Source organism: Hippoglossus hippoglossus, chromosome 12, assembly GCF_009819705.1.
Source record: "Hippoglossus hippoglossus isolate fHipHip1 chromosome 12, fHipHip1.pri, whole genome shotgun sequence".
Taxonomy (NCBI): domain Eukaryota; kingdom Metazoa; phylum Chordata; class Actinopteri; order Pleuronectiformes; family Pleuronectidae; genus Hippoglossus; species Hippoglossus hippoglossus.
The window spans coordinates 12,749,392-12,764,772 of record NC_047162.1 but is presented as its reverse complement, the minus strand read 5'-3'; the positions used below and the strand labels follow the sequence as shown (position 1 = coordinate 12,764,772).

The window sequence follows — 15,381 nt, the reverse complement described above, 5'->3', positions numbered from 1 at the left end:
AGGCATCGGCCTCAGTTTGAAACTCTGACGGCAATTTTCACTTCATTAAAAATCAAATGATTCCTAAAATCAGAAGCGACTTTTTTAATTAACACGAGCCGATTACTTTGTTGACTTTAAGGCACCACAATAAAGTTTAACTGGTCAGTGCGATTAGACTGGTTTTTTTTAGGAATTGAAGAAAATACATGAATTTGTTCGTACTTTACATCAACATCATCCAGTTTACAGAGGAAAACATCTTAGTAGTAAACCTCTCTTGCTGACAGCTGCCTGAACTATAACAACATTTACAGTAGTGTGCTGCGGACTCAGAAAATCCTCTGAATCCATCAATAAAGGGACAGCATCATGTTAGTAAAGGCTGTGCATGAATTTGGCTGAAGATACCCTTCAGCCAAATACACAATTACACAATTGTAATTGTTAAATACAGTTGTTGGTTTGTGTGATGTTAGTGTTTATAACAAAGGAAAAGACATAAAAAATGTATTTTAAAAATCTACAAATTTGTTCAAGACTGAGGAACGTAGTAGTTCTACCCTGCAGTGCAGTGTAGTTCACAGTGATTACTCATTTCAGCACAGTACAACGTAGTTCCACCTTTTACTGTGACGTGTGCTGCTGTTGCTGGTGATGCCTTCAGGTCTCAACCCTGACAGTGATGATGTGGCGGCTGATAAGAGCTATTAACAGAACATTTCCCATTTATTAAAACGTTGTTAAAGTAGCATTGCACTAAGTTAACTGCTTTGAATGGTCATTAATAAAAATGATTTCAGATAGGAAAATAAATGTTAGAACTCTTAACAATGTGGTCATGTTACAGTCTGGTTCAGGTTTAAACTAAACCATCCTATTTGAAGTTACTGCATGAAGCAGTTTGCCTGTGGAATAAGGATTATTATCAACTCACTTATTGATTTACACGAAACAAACGATTCAATTGTTAAAGATTCAATTGTTAAAAACTTTTCTGATCACTTCCTTGTTTGTTGCCTTGTAGCAATGTCATCTGACAATTATATCATTATAATAAAACTATTAATATATTATTGATTCATGTGAAGATAATTTTCTTGATCAATTGATTGTTCCACAAAAGAAAGAGAGAAAAACAGTCTAATTAGTGTAAACAACAGTTTTCTCTTTCTACAGACCAAACATAAAGATGGAAACATGACTGATCCCCAAAGGGTAGTTCTTATCACACTGATGTTTGTTCCAGTGCTCATGTTTCTGGTAAGTCTGGTTTTAATTCAAATAGGACGAATTGATTGACAGCTGAGACTAACTCACGATTGGTCGAGTGTGTTCGTATCAGGGATATTTTAGCTTCATTTGCGGATAATGGGAGGAAGTGGAGACGCGTTGTCCATTTTTATTAACCGTCTACAGCTGAAACCGTTGAATATGGAGCATCTTTGCTTGAAAATTAACAAATGTTAACATAAAAAACTAATTTTGCCTGTTTTTTTTGACTGACTACTCCTTAAATCGAGTAATGTTGTAAATCTCAGCAACAGTACTTTACTTTCTAAAAATTAAGTTTTAACAAACCAGAATCTAAGTTTAAGGAGGCCAGAGCACCACAGACACCTGAAGGAGCGTTGGGATTCACCCTGACTGGAGTTATTACAGTGCAGCAGACATGCCCTTGAGCATCTGTACATACTCTACTTTATTGCTTTCTGTTCTCATCTCAAGTAGTGGTCACGTGTCAGAGTTCCCCTCTAAGTCGGGTGTGCAGGTCCTCCTGGTCGATTTTGTCGACCTGGCTATGCCAGCGGTGGTGTGCCAGCAGGGCCACATTCCTGCCGGAGATGGCGCTCATCTCCATGGTGCTCGCCGCCCACTCCACAGCGCTGAGGTAGTACAGCCGGTTGTGCAGGATGAAGGGAGGGGTCCTCCGATGCGGTGGGCGGTACGCAGGATAAGCCATCCGGGTCTCGGACACCGAATCCCATGAGAGGAACATGTTCTGCAGGTCCTCCTGAGACAGCGGCTGTAGCGAGGACACCCTCCAGACTTTGGCGTGGCTGGCGGGGGGGCGTTTGTAGCCATCAGGGATGTGCACGGGGTCGAGAGAGGTCAGGCGGTGGATGAGCGAGCCCTTACAGTCAGTGGTGAGGACGTCAGACACAGTGAAGTCAGAGGGCGGCTCCGTGGTGCCGAGGTAGGACATGTTAAGCAGGCCGTGGACCAGAGTGGACACCGTCTGGTGGTAGCGCCCAGGGTAGTGAGACGGGATTGGAGGAGAGAAGCCTGAGAAGGTGATGTCAGACTTTCCCTGGTGAAGCGGCGTTGCTATTACCACGATGTCATACAGAGAGTGAGCGGAGCCTGACTCCCCAACATAACTGACCTCATAGTAACTGGTTGTGGTGCCTGAAAATACACGAGAGGCAAAACACACACGTTACAGATCCATCAACAAGAGAAAATCTGATCTGTATGGAAAAATTAGGTTGTTACCTGACTTGGAAGGTCGAACTTTGACTGAGATGGACGTCACTCTGGCCGGGATGAGAACACTTTTACTGTTGTACAACAGTCCTGAGCAAACTTTCTTGTTGCCTCCATCCACGGCCCACTGACCTGAATCTGCTCCTGCTAACGACGAGGCCCCTGGAAGACGAGACGCACAAGTTCAAACTCTTATTTACAACTTCCCAACAAAAAAAAAAGGATTATTATAAATGTGATAAACCAGCACAAACTTTAAAACATACCCGCAAACCCGTGGATGCGGACACTTTGACCATAGTTGACACGAGTGATGGGTGCAACGACATCATTGAGGAAGATCTGTGAGAATCCTTCACTCCTCATGGTTTCCTCCAGCGTCTGATTCATCAGGGTGAGAAAACTGTCGCCGCCCATGGCGTGCAGGAGTTTCTCCACGCTGGAGAATGAGTAACCATACTGCTGGTACTGGTAGATCCTGAGGAGGACAGGGTTTCCACGATCAATGAGAACATGTAACAAAACAAGGAAGAGAAAATCTGAGGCGATATTCCTGGATCTCACTCTGGAAGAATCTGATTTAAGTGCTGTGACAATTTCTTACCTCATAAATTTGTCCAAAATACTCTCCACCCACATCTGCATCCGAAGCATGTTGAAGCCGTATCGCCAGAGCATGCGTAGGAAATTAATTATGAACCAGTCGCTCTCTTCAAACGTCAGCTCCTTTCCGTCAAAGATCGCCATTTTAGACGAGACCTCTCTCCTTGGAGGGATACCTGAAATAATACAGGAAACATAGTGAAATATGATGGACTACATTCTAATGAAAGTTTTCATTTTCAACTTGGTATATCATCATATAATAGACATGACATTACCTAATTTTTCAACAAAGTGCTTCATGTGTAGGTTTAAAGGATGGATCATTAAACCTCCCGTCTCATACTCGTGATCCCCGATCCTCACTGTCGCCAGCGGCCCACCGACATCGCCGGATTCAAACACATCGATCTTCACCCCGGCTCCGAACTCCTGCCTCAGGTAAAACGCTGCTGCAGTGCCACCGATGCCCGCTCCGACCACAGCTTTATGGAAGGAGCAACGACAACAGGGTCAGGAAATGTGCTCCAAGTTGTCCACTTACAACAATGAGGTTTAACTACGGAGGCCGAGAGAGCTCAACGCACTGCAAATCAAGAAAACACATGCTAATAGAAAAAACATGTGCAAACTAGGGCTACGTTGTAGCACTGAACGGGCCCGAGCACACGCAACTCGGGACCGTTTGCGGTTGGTGGAGAGAGCGATCGGCGACCGGGCACACGTCTCCGCGTTGCATGCGTTTTGCACACTGCGGGAAGGATAAACGCTTCACTTCCTGCGTCCGTCACGCAATGTCGATCCTTGCCTGCTAATCAATTGCACATCACACTGTGAAAATTTGTCAATCGAATGACAGTTGTAAAACAAAGCTTACTTCCTGTTGCCAGTAGGTGGCTGCAATATTGGGCACTAGAGGGCAGTGTAAGACCATGGTTTGTGAAGATCGGTCAAAGGGAAACTTAGGGGCTGCATTCCAGGTGGCGCTGTTGAGCCATTTTGCCATGCCCATTTCAAATTACTTCAGAATACGTAAATTTTCACCACTTTCTAATTTTCTGCAAAGTTTGGTAAGAATTTGAGCAAGTTAAAGCCCTCAAAAAGCCAATTTATTTTGGTCATAATAATAATAATAATAATACTTACAATTTCAATAGGGCCAATAGGGCCAGTTTGGTGCTCGGGCCCTAATTAAGAAAACAAATTCATCAACGTGACGACACGTGCGCTGCAAAGAGTCACAACACATCCAAATACAAAAACTCGAATGGAAATGTTTAAAAAAAAATGGACCCAAAAAAGTGATTTTTTTCTACTTGCCTGTGTTTTCTTAATTTGCTGTCGATGAGCTCTCTCTACCTCCGTATTTAACCCCACAGATATAAAAGATGAAATCAACCCTCTACCTCCAGCATCCTGAGGAGGTTAACGCTCCTTTAAACTGGATGATGGAGGCATCAGAACGAACTCAGGAGGTGATCACAGACAGTTTAAAGGCTGCGTGTTGGTTTCTGGGTAGAACCTCACCTATCTTTTTGGGCGGCTCCTGCAGATCTGGGGCTGAAGCTGAACTTCTGCCGCTGCTGGGACCGAGCCACAGGAAGCACAGAGCTGTCAGTGTCAGGGTGTGAAGACTCATAGTAGACATCTAGAGCTCTGCACCGAGGAACATCTGTGCGGGAAGGAAACAAACACAAGTTCAGGTGATTAGTTCCCATCAGTCTCGGTCAAAGGTCACAGGAGTTCAGGCTCGAGCAGCGAATAACAAGGGGAAATATAACACTATCGTAAAGCTCATTTCCAGCAGTGATCACGTCTGTTTACTGGTTTTAACTTTAAATAAAATTCAAACATTCAATGACACAGAGTGAACTCACTGTTTCAAAAGTGACTGTGGTTGATCCAGAAGTGAAATTCACACACGTCTCTTCACCGCTACTGTTGAGTTAAAGTTTAAAGCTCAATAAAAACTCTTCCTCTCTTTTATTAAAGTCTGGACGAACAGAGCAGAAGTAGAAATAACTCACTGAACTGGTTTCACGCTTGATTCATGCCGGAGCTCCGTGAACAGCCACAAATATTGAGACACACTTCCGGCTACGCTGAAGTGCGCGTTTCACAATAAAAGCATCAAAATCCATTTGAGATTATAATTGAATAATTCCTTGAACACGCGTAATCCTCAGATTGCAGTTTACAAACAAAAGTGACAAGAGGACAGGGAAAAAATATGCCCCAGGTTTGTTATCCTTATAATAATAACATGTAATTAATAACATAAAAGTCTGGCACTATTTAATGACTCCTTTTACTTTAAATATTTTAGCAACAATTTACTGTTCATACTTTTGCCAGTTTTGATTAATTTAAGACTATGGTGTTTCCATTTTTAGAGGATCTGAACATTTCTTCCACTACTGTTTATAGATTATAACCCTTTTTTAAATATCCCCTTTAAATCAAGATCTCGTGGGACTTATTTTGAAGCCCGACTAACCAAACCGGAAATAGTTATTTTTCTCCCTAAAACCGGTTGCGGAAGTAAAGCGGAAGTGACGCCATCCTCTCTCATCTTGAAGCATGCTTGAATGGAGGTGACCTTAGTTATTATCAAACAGTAACGTGGAGTGTTGACGGCTTCCGGCGGGTTCATCTCGGTAGTTTGGTGTAGATGCTGCAAGAGCTGAAATTTTCCTGAAGCAGGACGAGCAAACATGGCGGAAGGGCATCAGACACGCGTGCAGAATGTGGTGGAGGAGATGGTCCAAAGCCTGGAGAGAGACAACATCCGGAAAATGCAGGTCGGTGTGTGCAAGCATGAAGAAGAGTGTGTGTGTGTGTGTGTGTGTGTGTGTGCGTGCGAGCGAGCGAGCGAGCGAGCGAGAGAGAGAGAGTCCTCCGTGTCCCTCACCTGTCACCTCCCACCCCCCCTGCAGGGTCGCATGTTCCTGTGCAGCGCAGACTGCTGTGACCGCTCCACAGACTCCATGTCCCAGGTGCATCAGTGCATCGACAAGTGTCACACGCCGCTGGCCAGAGCTCAGGGTCTGGTCACCTCAGAGCTGGAGAAGTTCCAGGTGAGAAGTCCCCCCCCCTCTGAGACAACACACTACACGGTCAGGCCATATGTGAGACAGACCAGGAACAGTGGTGCACCATCAGGTTTCAGCTCTGACTAGTTGTTACAATGAAAACAATAAGAGTGATAACTATGGACGTAAAGATGTTATTAATGATAGCAGCAACAATTCATATTATTGTCTGAATCCTGCAGCTCTGGAGTCAGAGAAACCTGCAAAGAGAAAACACAAAGGCATCAAGTTGGATACAGCTGCATTGACATTGCACACATGAGATCATGTCTGAGTACAGAGGCTGAAACTGGACGACGAATAAGAAAAGAGCACTGCTTTTACTGTTCTGTCTAATGTTATGTTTTACTTTGAAACCTGTTAGTTTCTTTACTTGCAGATATTTATTATTATTACATCTTGTAGTCATAGAGAAAAAAGAGGGGGCGAGTTTTCGTAGATGCCAAGAGAGAAAAAGAAAGAAACCAACGCAACAATAAAGTTTTTCGAAACTGTACAAATGTAGAACTCCCACATAAAAATCCATATCATCACCTCGACCTTTTTCATTATGCATTTATAAAAAGAAATGAATATACAGGCCTCACTTGGAGAAATCATTTTCCATCATGTCAAAAAAAAGAATTGAACGTTATTGTGTCTTAGAATAAAAGGTTATGGAGAGAATACAAATTAGTTTTAGCCTCTTAAACGTGATCACTAGCAGTTTAAGCTAATTCTAAACCATGTTTTATCTTGTCTTTGCCCTCCCCCCCTCAGGATCGACTGACCAGATGCACGATGCACTGTAACGATAAGGCCAAGGATCTGTTCGACTCCGGCGCCAAGGACACGGCGGTTCGATCTCTGATGGACCGCTGCGTGGGCAGTTGTGTGGAAGACCATCTTAGCCTCATCCCCAGCATGACCCGTAGAATCAAAGAGAATCTGGAGTCTTTAGAGCAGTGATGAGCGGAGGTCACATCCTGGACGGACGGACGGACGGACACACACACACACACACACACACACACACACACACACACACACACACACACACACACACACACACACACACACACACACACACACACACACACAGTAGCGCAGGGTCAGTCGCCTCAGCCAGTTTGACCTGTCAGAGTTTTGGTCGTATGCAGATTTAAAACAGAGGTTTATTAATGTGCTCTGTGGGGTTTAAAAACAGAAGCCACCCTGGAGACTGGGCGCTGAACATTTTTATCATGTTAGAATTTGAGAGAAATAAATCCTGTGATAAATGTGTGTGATATCAAGAATTCAGCTCGCAAATGCTTGAAGTGTGTTCTTTTAAGAATTGGTTTACAGCCATATTTAATCTCTGAAGTTACCACCATGAGCCTCCTCATCCTTTGCTCATTTTGTTTGATTTTTTTTATTGTGACATGTTCTGTGATTGTCTCATCTCCTCTGGTGAGATGTGTTCATATGACCTAATTAAAAGTACTGTAGATGTCACTGTTTTATGATTGCATTACTTCCATATCAACAACACAAGCTCTAGCAATGAGTAACACCAGTTTTACGTTTGTTACTTGTATCTTGACAGCAAAATCTTCAAAGTGATGTAGAAATGATGGCACAGGAAAGGCCACACTCGGGTGACTGCAGGAGGAAGCTGAGAGCTCTGTCATCTCACGACCTGTCGAGTTGATACAAATCCAAACCACTGCCAATGCTCATTTAGAAAAAGTTTTTACTTCACATTAATTGATGCAGGGTGTCTGCTGACATCAGCAACACAGAACATAATACATCAAGCCTGTGAGTAAGAGTCAGCAGATGATACAAAGGAAATTATACACTTCAGTAATGAGGGAACGATGGCATAGTTTTATTACCGGTTAAAAAGAGCAGGTAACATGTGTTTTTGATCATCTCTGATAGAAAATTGTTATTATAGGCCCCAGATCAACAGGTGAGAGACTTCAGAGGCTCAAGTCTTGGATAACAACAGTCCTCTCGAATACCACGTAGAAAGTTAGAAAGTCTTTAGCAGCCAGGAACTGTTTAACATAACATTTAGTGAAGGAAATGACTGGAGCTCTGGATTCTGGAGAGGGGCCAACTGAAAACCACATTGGTACCACCTACACACTGATCTTTGAGCCACGCTGACAGGAGGGTGCTGTAAAACAGAGTCTAATCAGATTTCTCTTTGGGCTTCTTGCATAACTGTCTGGCAGGAAAAAGGATTTGATTGCTAATCATCAAATCTACACTTTGTTTTTATCAAAATCAAGAGAATTAACTTTTGTTGCAGATGAAAAAGGTCAACTTCATTAGCGAAAACAAAATCATAAATGCAAACTTAACTTTGTAAAAAAACGTGATAGCACCACAGCCCATGTCAACGGGCAGCTTTATTGGAAGTTCAATATTGTGTACATGATTTACTTAAAAAAAAAAAAGCCATACAAATGAAGTAAAAAATAAATAAATGCCAAATAAAAACAGTTTGACCTGATGACAGATGAAGCTATACAGGTGAGTTACATGACAATGTATTGGCTGTACATAATTTACACGTCTGAAAAACCCCCACATGTATTTCTTCTCAAAGCAACATGAGGTAAAAGATTTCCAAAATCGTCAAACAAACCGTGACATTTTCAACAACTTAACTGCAATGGTTCTTAGTGTGGTGAGGGGAGCAGCAGAAAAAGTCTGCTCACACCTTCCTGTACAAGACAATACAGAGTGTATCCCATGAAATGAAGAGCGAGTGCACTGCAGAGGTTGATGCTGCAGAAAGTCTGAAGTGAATATCTAAGCAGCAGGACATCAGGGAGCTGGTGTTTTAACTGTAAACTGTGACAACGATACATGAAGACTCCTGAAGCCTCTTGTCTCATGATGAAAGATTATTGAAGTCTGGACTTTTATACGCTTAATCATAAAGTCAGGTCCTTCAGGGGTCAGCGAAGCCACTTCCTCCACTTTACTGAGGAGGTAGTGAACTTTCTGACCTGAAAGAGCTTGAACAGAAGTTGTTGTTGTTGGTGAAGAATAATAACATTAGCAGACAAACCCACATTAAGACTAGGAGCGTGCTCACGTCAGGTACATCCGTCCTGAGAGATCCAATCACAAGTGGACAGCGTTGGGTTCATCTGTTCACATCTGACATTAAAATGTGACGTGGATATGTCTCCATCCTGTGACCACTTGTGATTGGATCACTCTGGTGGGATGACCAGACCTTAACCAATGAAAACAGTAGAGTTCACAAGTTGAAACAGGCTGATCCTGTGCTTGTTCCACATAAAGCAGTAGGATATCAGTTTTTTGTCATCAGCTGCTGGTGTGAAACGTTTAATCTAACAGCAAAGGTGCTAAAATTAAGAGTCGGCAATGTGTGAGGCTGCAGGTCTGACTGACGTTGTCTTGCTGCACTGAGCCAAAAATTCAAGTCAATACAAGAATCAAATTAGGAACAGAATTGAAAAACGTGTCGACCCACTTCAAAAACAGTGCTGGTGGAGTTTCTAACACACCCATAAGTGGACCACACCTCTGTGCACACCCCGAGTTAAATGTACATATGATCAGAGGAACAATAGACTGGAAACTTCCCATATAAGTGAGTGCAGCAACTGCTCTTCTAAAACGATTACACATTTTTAAAGCTCATATTGATCTTACTGATACAGTTATCAGGTTTTCTGAGGTGTTGACCTCTGAGCGATGGACAATTTATGACAATCTGGTGTGTTTTCTTTCACCGTGAGTCACGTGTGTTTACATTTGGACATTTTCTTTTTTCCATTAGTGGACCTGAATTCCAGTTGACCTCATGCACGTCCCTAAGTCTGAGGTTTGCTCTGCAGCGTGATGAGGCTTTTATAAATGTTCAGTATCAGCCTCATACTTCCGAGAATGATAATTTTCCCACAATTATCGATAAAAAAAACAATTCCACGCTGGTTTCAATAATACTGTGAGGCGAGACTCTTCCAGGGTCGTCACAAACACCAGATCTAAACAACATGAAGTCCAAAGCAAAGTTTGATCATCTCAAGATAAATGGAGGTTTTCCATTCTGATGAAAGGCCTGACATCTCCATTCAGACAGTTCGTAACAAACATTCGAGGAGAAGTGAAGCTGCTCTGAAGGCCGAGCGTGGCCTGATCCCTCCTGGCCACTGTGATGTGTCTCGGTCACACAGTAAACTCAGAATGTGCCAAAACACTAAATACATAGACACAAAACATTTTCCAATCACACCTCACTGAGGTACAGAGCATGCAGACGATATGTCCCATGTAGAAAAGGGTGTTAAAGATGGTGGTGGATTGTACATACAAGCTTGTGTCAGTGTCTCGGCTTCACCGTGAAGAATGGCAGTGGGGGGACTAGCATCAAGACACACAGCGAGCAGTGCTGTCTTGCTCTGAGGAATCTAGACGGTTGTCCAAGTGTGGCGACGTATACAGGAAGTTGCAGCACACGTAGAGGGGGAATGATAACAAGCGGCTGTCCAGGTTCATCACCACGTACTCCTAAAGGGATCGAAGGGAACAGGAGAATATTAAGAAAGCCTCTAATGTAATGCTGTGACAGCTGAGCCATTTACATCTGCAGCCATGTATTCACTGACCTGGTCTTTCTCCAGGGTGAGGAGCTGGTAACCCGTCGAGCGACTGCAGACCAGCTTTCCTCGGCTGTCAAAGGAGGCGAGACGCAACCTGCACACATAGAGATTATATAGTAGAAATAGTTGGACATTTTAGTTTGATGTCAAAGGCTTGTTCACAATATGCACTCTTAGGATTCAGAGAATGTTTGAAGTTTGACTGCACAGCTGACCTGTATGCCAAATGCCTCCGAGGTTGCAGGCTCACAGCGCCCCCACATGGCTGACTCAGGGTATTTCTTTTGAAGACTATGAAGCGGTTTGTGTAGGTCACCAACAAGTCAAAGCCAAAGTTAAAGCCTGTCCACCGCCAGCAGTACTGAGGAAAAGGAAAAAAACATCACAGTAAACCTGTAACTGTAAAGGAGCCTCGGGTTAGTGTAACAGTGAGAAGACTCACATCTCCATCTTTGGTCAGCTTCCTTCCACACCTCATACTGCTCAGCTCAAACTCCTCTCTATTGGCTTCCTGGGGACTAGAGACAGATGGATTCCGCTGTCATCACAACTTTCAAACAATATTTTATTTACCTACAGTTATTGTGATCATATTATGATAACACTCAGTCTTAGGCACTCACCCGTTGTCATTGTCAAACTCTGTCCGGAGCATTGCAAACCACTGGTTTTTGTAAACCGATGTTAGCCAATCTACAATATTAAATATGACAAGAACAAATGTGCAGTGCATCAAACACATGGAGCAGGCTCTTCCTAAAAATATAGATTACATTGTTTACTGCTGCTGATTTATATCTAGTTGTTACATTTAAGTCTGTGTAATTCTTAATGCTGCTGACCATGACATGAGACAACTTAAGCAACTAAATCAAACATGGAAACAGAATACTGGCCGTATAACAGGCATATTTTATCCAGAATGAGTAACATGAGAGTCCATGAAAACTAAATTTAACCATTAAAAAACTTAAATAAAATATTTTACTGTATTAAAAATTGCTTCACTACTTTGATACCAGGTAATGAAATTAAAGACCTAAAGACGCACATCACAAGAAAGCAATGTCAGAAAGAACCAAATCTTACCAGGGGGCAAAATATTATCTCTCTCAAGGATGCGTGCAGATGCCAAATCGTTGATGATGTACTGGAGACGAACGTATTTGAACACCGAACAAAAAGGTGCACCGTCGTCTGTGTTCAAGAAGGGCTCCCTCTCACACAGGTCTGTAGAGCAAGGTTAAGAGAAAACAGAGTCAAACATCTGTGTGTGGTTCATTAACAGCAAAAAGGAGATTTAACATGGAGATACTATTTCATAAGATGCAGGTTTAGAAGTACCAGTCCTGCGCTTGCACAACCAGGCATCAGCATCAGCCAGAAGCTGCTTGATGGGACCGTCCCACGATGGATTGAGTTGCAGAAACATCCACTTCAGAGAGAGAGAGAGAAAATGATTAAAAAACGAGTCTAATAAAATGAAAATAAAAATATGTTGAGTGAAAAGTACATAACATTTCATCGTACCTTTTTCAGAGCAGTGTAAACATCCATCTCCACCTGCATTACAAACAGATCTGAGGACTGAATGAGCTGCTCCATCACCTCAGCTCTGAAATCACAGAGCAGATACAAATGTTATTATCGTCATATTATTACTCAACACAAAGTAGCAATTTTATTTAGCAGTGAAACAAATAAAAATGGTTTTAATGATTTATAGTGATGTAAATGTAGATTTCATGATCCTCAGAGGAGAAACCAAATCAGCACAGTCACAATTATATAATTTAAGAAAGGATGCAGACTAAACAATGATGTAAAAGTTAAAGAATCGTGAGCTAAGGACACAAACCCAAGTTCTTTCATCAGCTCCACATTTTGGTGGGTCATCAGGTTGTTCAGAAGCCACTCAAGACACCTACAGCACGAGATACAAAAACAAATACATCATAAAATAAAACAAACACACCTATTAATTAATAATCTAATTAGATGAAATAAAATCTGACTTTTTCATGACGGAATCCAAGCCGTAGATACTGGCACAAGCGTAGTAGCCACACACAGTCTTTGCACTGATGTTTTCCTTCATGGTTTCTCCACACTGCTGGATCAGGCCGTCCTGTGGACAACAACAAACCACGAGATTGGATTAAGATTCATTTCATATGACTCCATTTTTGGAAAAGCAAAACCGTGACTTTACATTTGCGACAATAACTGATTTCATTCAATTCACTGACCAGTTGTAGCATGCAAGCAGCGGCAAGAATACTGACGACTCTGCTGGGCTTGATCAGGACATCGTCCCGGTACAGGGATCCAAACACGACCTGTAGAGCTACACGCATGCAACAGTTAAGCTATCAGTAAATAATAGAAATGTTCGACTGTTGCTTTCTGTGACTAATGTGCTCTTACCTTCAGTGTCGATGTTCTGGTCCGGGATCTCCAAGCCGATTTCCATCATGTTTGACTCCTTCCAAGAGCCACTGAACATACTGGAAAAATATCCCGACTGCAAAATGCAAGAAAGACAAAGAACTAGTACAAAATGAATAAGATGACCCACATGAATGAAAACATCACTGACTCTCTCTGAGGTGTTTCGTGTCTTTATATTTTACCTGACACAGGTACACTTTGTGCAAGTTCCACTCCTGCCCCAGAGCACAGATGCGAATGTCGCTGTTTTCCCCGTTCAGGAACAGGGTTTGATAAATGTACCTCGATGTGCATTTCAGTTTCTTCCTGCTCAAGTTCGGAAAAAAACCCAACAAACAACAGAGGAGAGACAGAAGCGACGGTGAGAACAAACACTGATGACTGAAAGACATTTCACACCGAGCTGATCATTGGACTTGCCTGCGAGGTGTATCCAGTATGGCATCATCCTCCTCTTGTTCACTGTCACAGTCACACGGGGCATTTCTTTTCCTCTTCTTGCACTCACAGCTGCGCTTGCGGCTGGTGCTTGTGCCCTCTACAGCTTCCTCTGGCCCCTGAGAGGGCGACTGGAACTTGCTGCCCAGACTTCCCATCTCTACCCTTTCCACAAGACACGAAACAAACAAAACAACAGCTCAGCTGCACTGTATCATCACATGGCAATAGGTCTGTGTTAATCAATATGAAATCAATATCAAGAGAGCATACGCTGTCAGGGACTTTGGCTTTTGGAGTATTGCAATAGCTTGTGTTGGCGTTTTCTGTTGCTCCCACTGACAATGGATTTAATTCTTGTTGATTTATTTTTTTATTTATTGATAAAACAACAGTAAAACATATCAATAATTATTGCAGTATAATTATAATAAAGAGCAAAATAAAAATCTATTGTTTGTCCTTCTGTGCTCATAAAGAAGAGTTTAAACCCACAACATTAACTCAGAAGAAAAATATCCATCTTTAAATGTAAAATAAATGATAACGTGACATTTATGATAATTATCGATATCTACTGATATTTAATATTTGGCCTTATTGTCCATCCTTCTTTAAGTGAACACTGTAATTTTGCACATCCAAAGTGACACTAAAATCTAAATCTATGAATACAACAGAAAACAGCTGCAAATTCACTCATTAGTAAAACTGGAAAAAGGAAACTTTTGGTATTTCAGAATAGTTATTGAAGTCACTTATTAATGGACTAATTGATAAATCATTTCAGCTTATTATTCTCTCTTAACGCTGCATTCAAATGTGGAGATCTACTTAAATTGACTTCTTTCACTGTCTTGTGAAATTTAGAGATGTACAAGGCAGAATATTAGTTCTTTAGATGTTTGTTCAAAACTTATATATTTAATTGAGTTAATAAAGGCGTTGCCACCACTACAGAACTCTTCCTCAACAATAACACTGTGTAGTAGAATACTGAAGAAAAGAAGACGAAGGATCAGAACTTGTTGTTGTTGTATCATCTGACTTCTTGACTGAGAGAGAAGTCACGTGTGCTCACAGGAGACTCGACATTTGTGTTTACTTGACTGTGCGAGTTTGGGGAATGAAAAACAAAACAAAACGGACTTTGATTAGCTTCCCTTGACAATAACAAGAGTCTGATGGAAGAGCCCCCCTCCTCCAGGCTCTTCCAAACACATGGACAGAGTGTCACACCAAAACAACACCCACCTGGGGATCAGCTCCGGGCAGACGGAGGCAGCGGAACCGGGTTAATTCAACGGTAAACACCGGCTGACGATCCCCCGGTCGCACCGGCTGTCACACACCGACGCGCCAGCTGAGGAGGAGCCAACCTCAGTTAGCCCCAGAGCTAGCCCCAGAGCTAGACGCAGAGCTAGCTTAGCTTCCCCAGAGGAAGACGTCTGAGAAGAGGAGCAGTGTTTCTCCTGACGATCAGCTCCTCCGCACGGAAACTCCTCCTCGGTTCAGTCACATGTTTCTGAATCGGAGGTGCAGTAAACACAGAGAACACAACAGATGATGTGTGGCTGCCTGTCTGTGCTTTTGTTGTTCTTCTTCTTCTCGAGAGGGAGTTGTGAGTAGCGTGTCTACGTCAAGGGCTGCTCTGCTCACTGACGCCCCCTACTGTGTCACCACCGCGTTGATCTTCTTCTTCCTCTTCTTTCCGGCAG

General features: G+C 42.5%; 3 protein-coding genes across 6 annotated transcripts; 1 reads left to right on the top strand and 2 right to left on the bottom strand.

The window, feature by feature from the left end:
• Nucleotides 1–1,356: 1,356 nt before the first annotated feature.
• pcyox1 (prenylcysteine oxidase 1) lies at nucleotides 1,357–5,159 on the bottom strand. 3 transcript variants are annotated; one of them, XM_034602956.1, is made up of 7 exons: nucleotides 4,947–5,144; nucleotides 4,597–4,741; nucleotides 3,348–3,554; nucleotides 3,071–3,245; nucleotides 2,733–2,944; nucleotides 2,476–2,628; nucleotides 1,357–2,388 (listed from the first exon to the last, which is right to left on the bottom strand). In XM_034602956.1, the coding sequence occupies exons 2-7, from the start codon at nucleotides 4,715–4,717 to the stop codon at nucleotides 1,721–1,723; spliced, it is 1,536 nt and encodes a 511-aa protein (XP_034458847.1). In that variant the 5' UTR covers nucleotides 4,718–4,741; nucleotides 4,947–5,144; the 3' UTR covers nucleotides 1,357–1,720. The 3 variants fall into 3 exon arrangements, with proteins under 3 accessions (XP_034458847.1, XP_034458848.1, XP_034458849.1); XM_034602957.1 differs by having other exon boundaries at nucleotides 1,721–2,388; nucleotides 5,097–5,159; XM_034602958.1 differs by having other exon boundaries at nucleotides 1,721–2,388; nucleotides 5,102–5,144.
• Nucleotides 5,160–5,615: 456 nt separating this feature from the next.
• fam136a (family with sequence similarity 136 member A) lies at nucleotides 5,616–7,159 on the top strand. The gene is made up of 3 exons (XM_034602965.1): nucleotides 5,616–5,870; nucleotides 6,006–6,146; nucleotides 6,921–7,159. Exons 1-3 carry the CDS (start codon nucleotides 5,784–5,786, stop codon nucleotides 7,107–7,109), a joined length of 417 nt encoding a protein of 138 aa, XP_034458856.1. The 5' UTR covers nucleotides 5,616–5,783; the 3' UTR covers nucleotides 7,110–7,159.
• Nucleotides 7,160–8,501: 1,342 nt separating this feature from the next.
• Nucleotides 8,502–15,333, bottom strand: gmcl1 (germ cell-less, spermatogenesis associated). 2 transcript variants are annotated; one of them, XM_034602959.1, is made up of 15 exons: nucleotides 14,918–15,333; nucleotides 13,646–13,823; nucleotides 13,408–13,531; nucleotides 13,202–13,298; nucleotides 13,024–13,121; nucleotides 12,790–12,902; nucleotides 12,633–12,698; nucleotides 12,305–12,389; nucleotides 12,119–12,209; nucleotides 11,864–12,004; nucleotides 11,398–11,467; nucleotides 11,217–11,292; nucleotides 10,990–11,135; nucleotides 10,781–10,868; nucleotides 8,502–10,682 (listed from the first exon to the last, which is right to left on the bottom strand). In XM_034602959.1, the coding sequence occupies exons 2-15, from the start codon at nucleotides 13,819–13,821 to the stop codon at nucleotides 10,542–10,544; spliced, it is 1,512 nt and encodes a 503-aa protein (XP_034458850.1). In that variant the 5' UTR covers nucleotides 13,822–13,823; nucleotides 14,918–15,333; the 3' UTR covers nucleotides 8,502–10,541. The 2 variants fall into 2 exon arrangements, with proteins under 2 accessions (XP_034458850.1, XP_034458851.1); XM_034602960.1 differs by having other exon boundaries at nucleotides 9,945–10,682; nucleotides 13,646–13,828; nucleotides 14,918–15,228.
• Nucleotides 15,334–15,381: the final 48 nt, after the last annotated feature.

Coding starts and splice junctions, on each gene's coding strand:
- pcyox1 (XM_034602957.1), bottom strand. CDS start 4,717: ATGTCTACTATGAGTCTTCACACCCTGACACTGACAGCTCTGTGCTTC. Junction 3,246..3,347: donor GCACTTTGTTGAAAAATTAG/GTAATGTCATGT, acceptor GTATTATTTCAG/GTATCCCTCCAAGGAGAGAG. Junction 2,629..2,732: donor CCGCATCCACGGGTTTGCGG/GTATGTTTTAAA, acceptor CTCGTCTTCCAG/GGGCCTCGTCGTTAGCAGGA.
- fam136a (XM_034602965.1), top strand. CDS start 5,784: ATGGCGGAAGGGCATCAGACACGCGTGCAGAATGTGGTGGAGGAGATG. Junction 5,871..6,005: donor ACAACATCCGGAAAATGCAG/GTCGGTGTGTGC, acceptor CCCCCCCTGCAG/GGTCGCATGTTCCTGTGCAG. Junction 6,147..6,920: donor CAGAGCTGGAGAAGTTCCAG/GTGAGAAGTCCC, acceptor TCCCCCCCTCAG/GATCGACTGACCAGATGCAC.
- gmcl1 (XM_034602959.1), bottom strand. CDS start 13,821: ATGGGAAGTCTGGGCAGCAAGTTCCAGTCGCCCTCTCAGGGGCCAGAG. Junction 13,299..13,407: donor ACAAAGTGTACCTGTGTCAG/GTAAAATATAAA, acceptor TGCATTTTGCAG/TCGGGATATTTTTCCAGTAT. Junction 13,122..13,201: donor CCAGAACATCGACACTGAAG/GTAAGAGCACAT, acceptor GCATGCGTGTAG/CTCTACAGGTCGTGTTTGGA.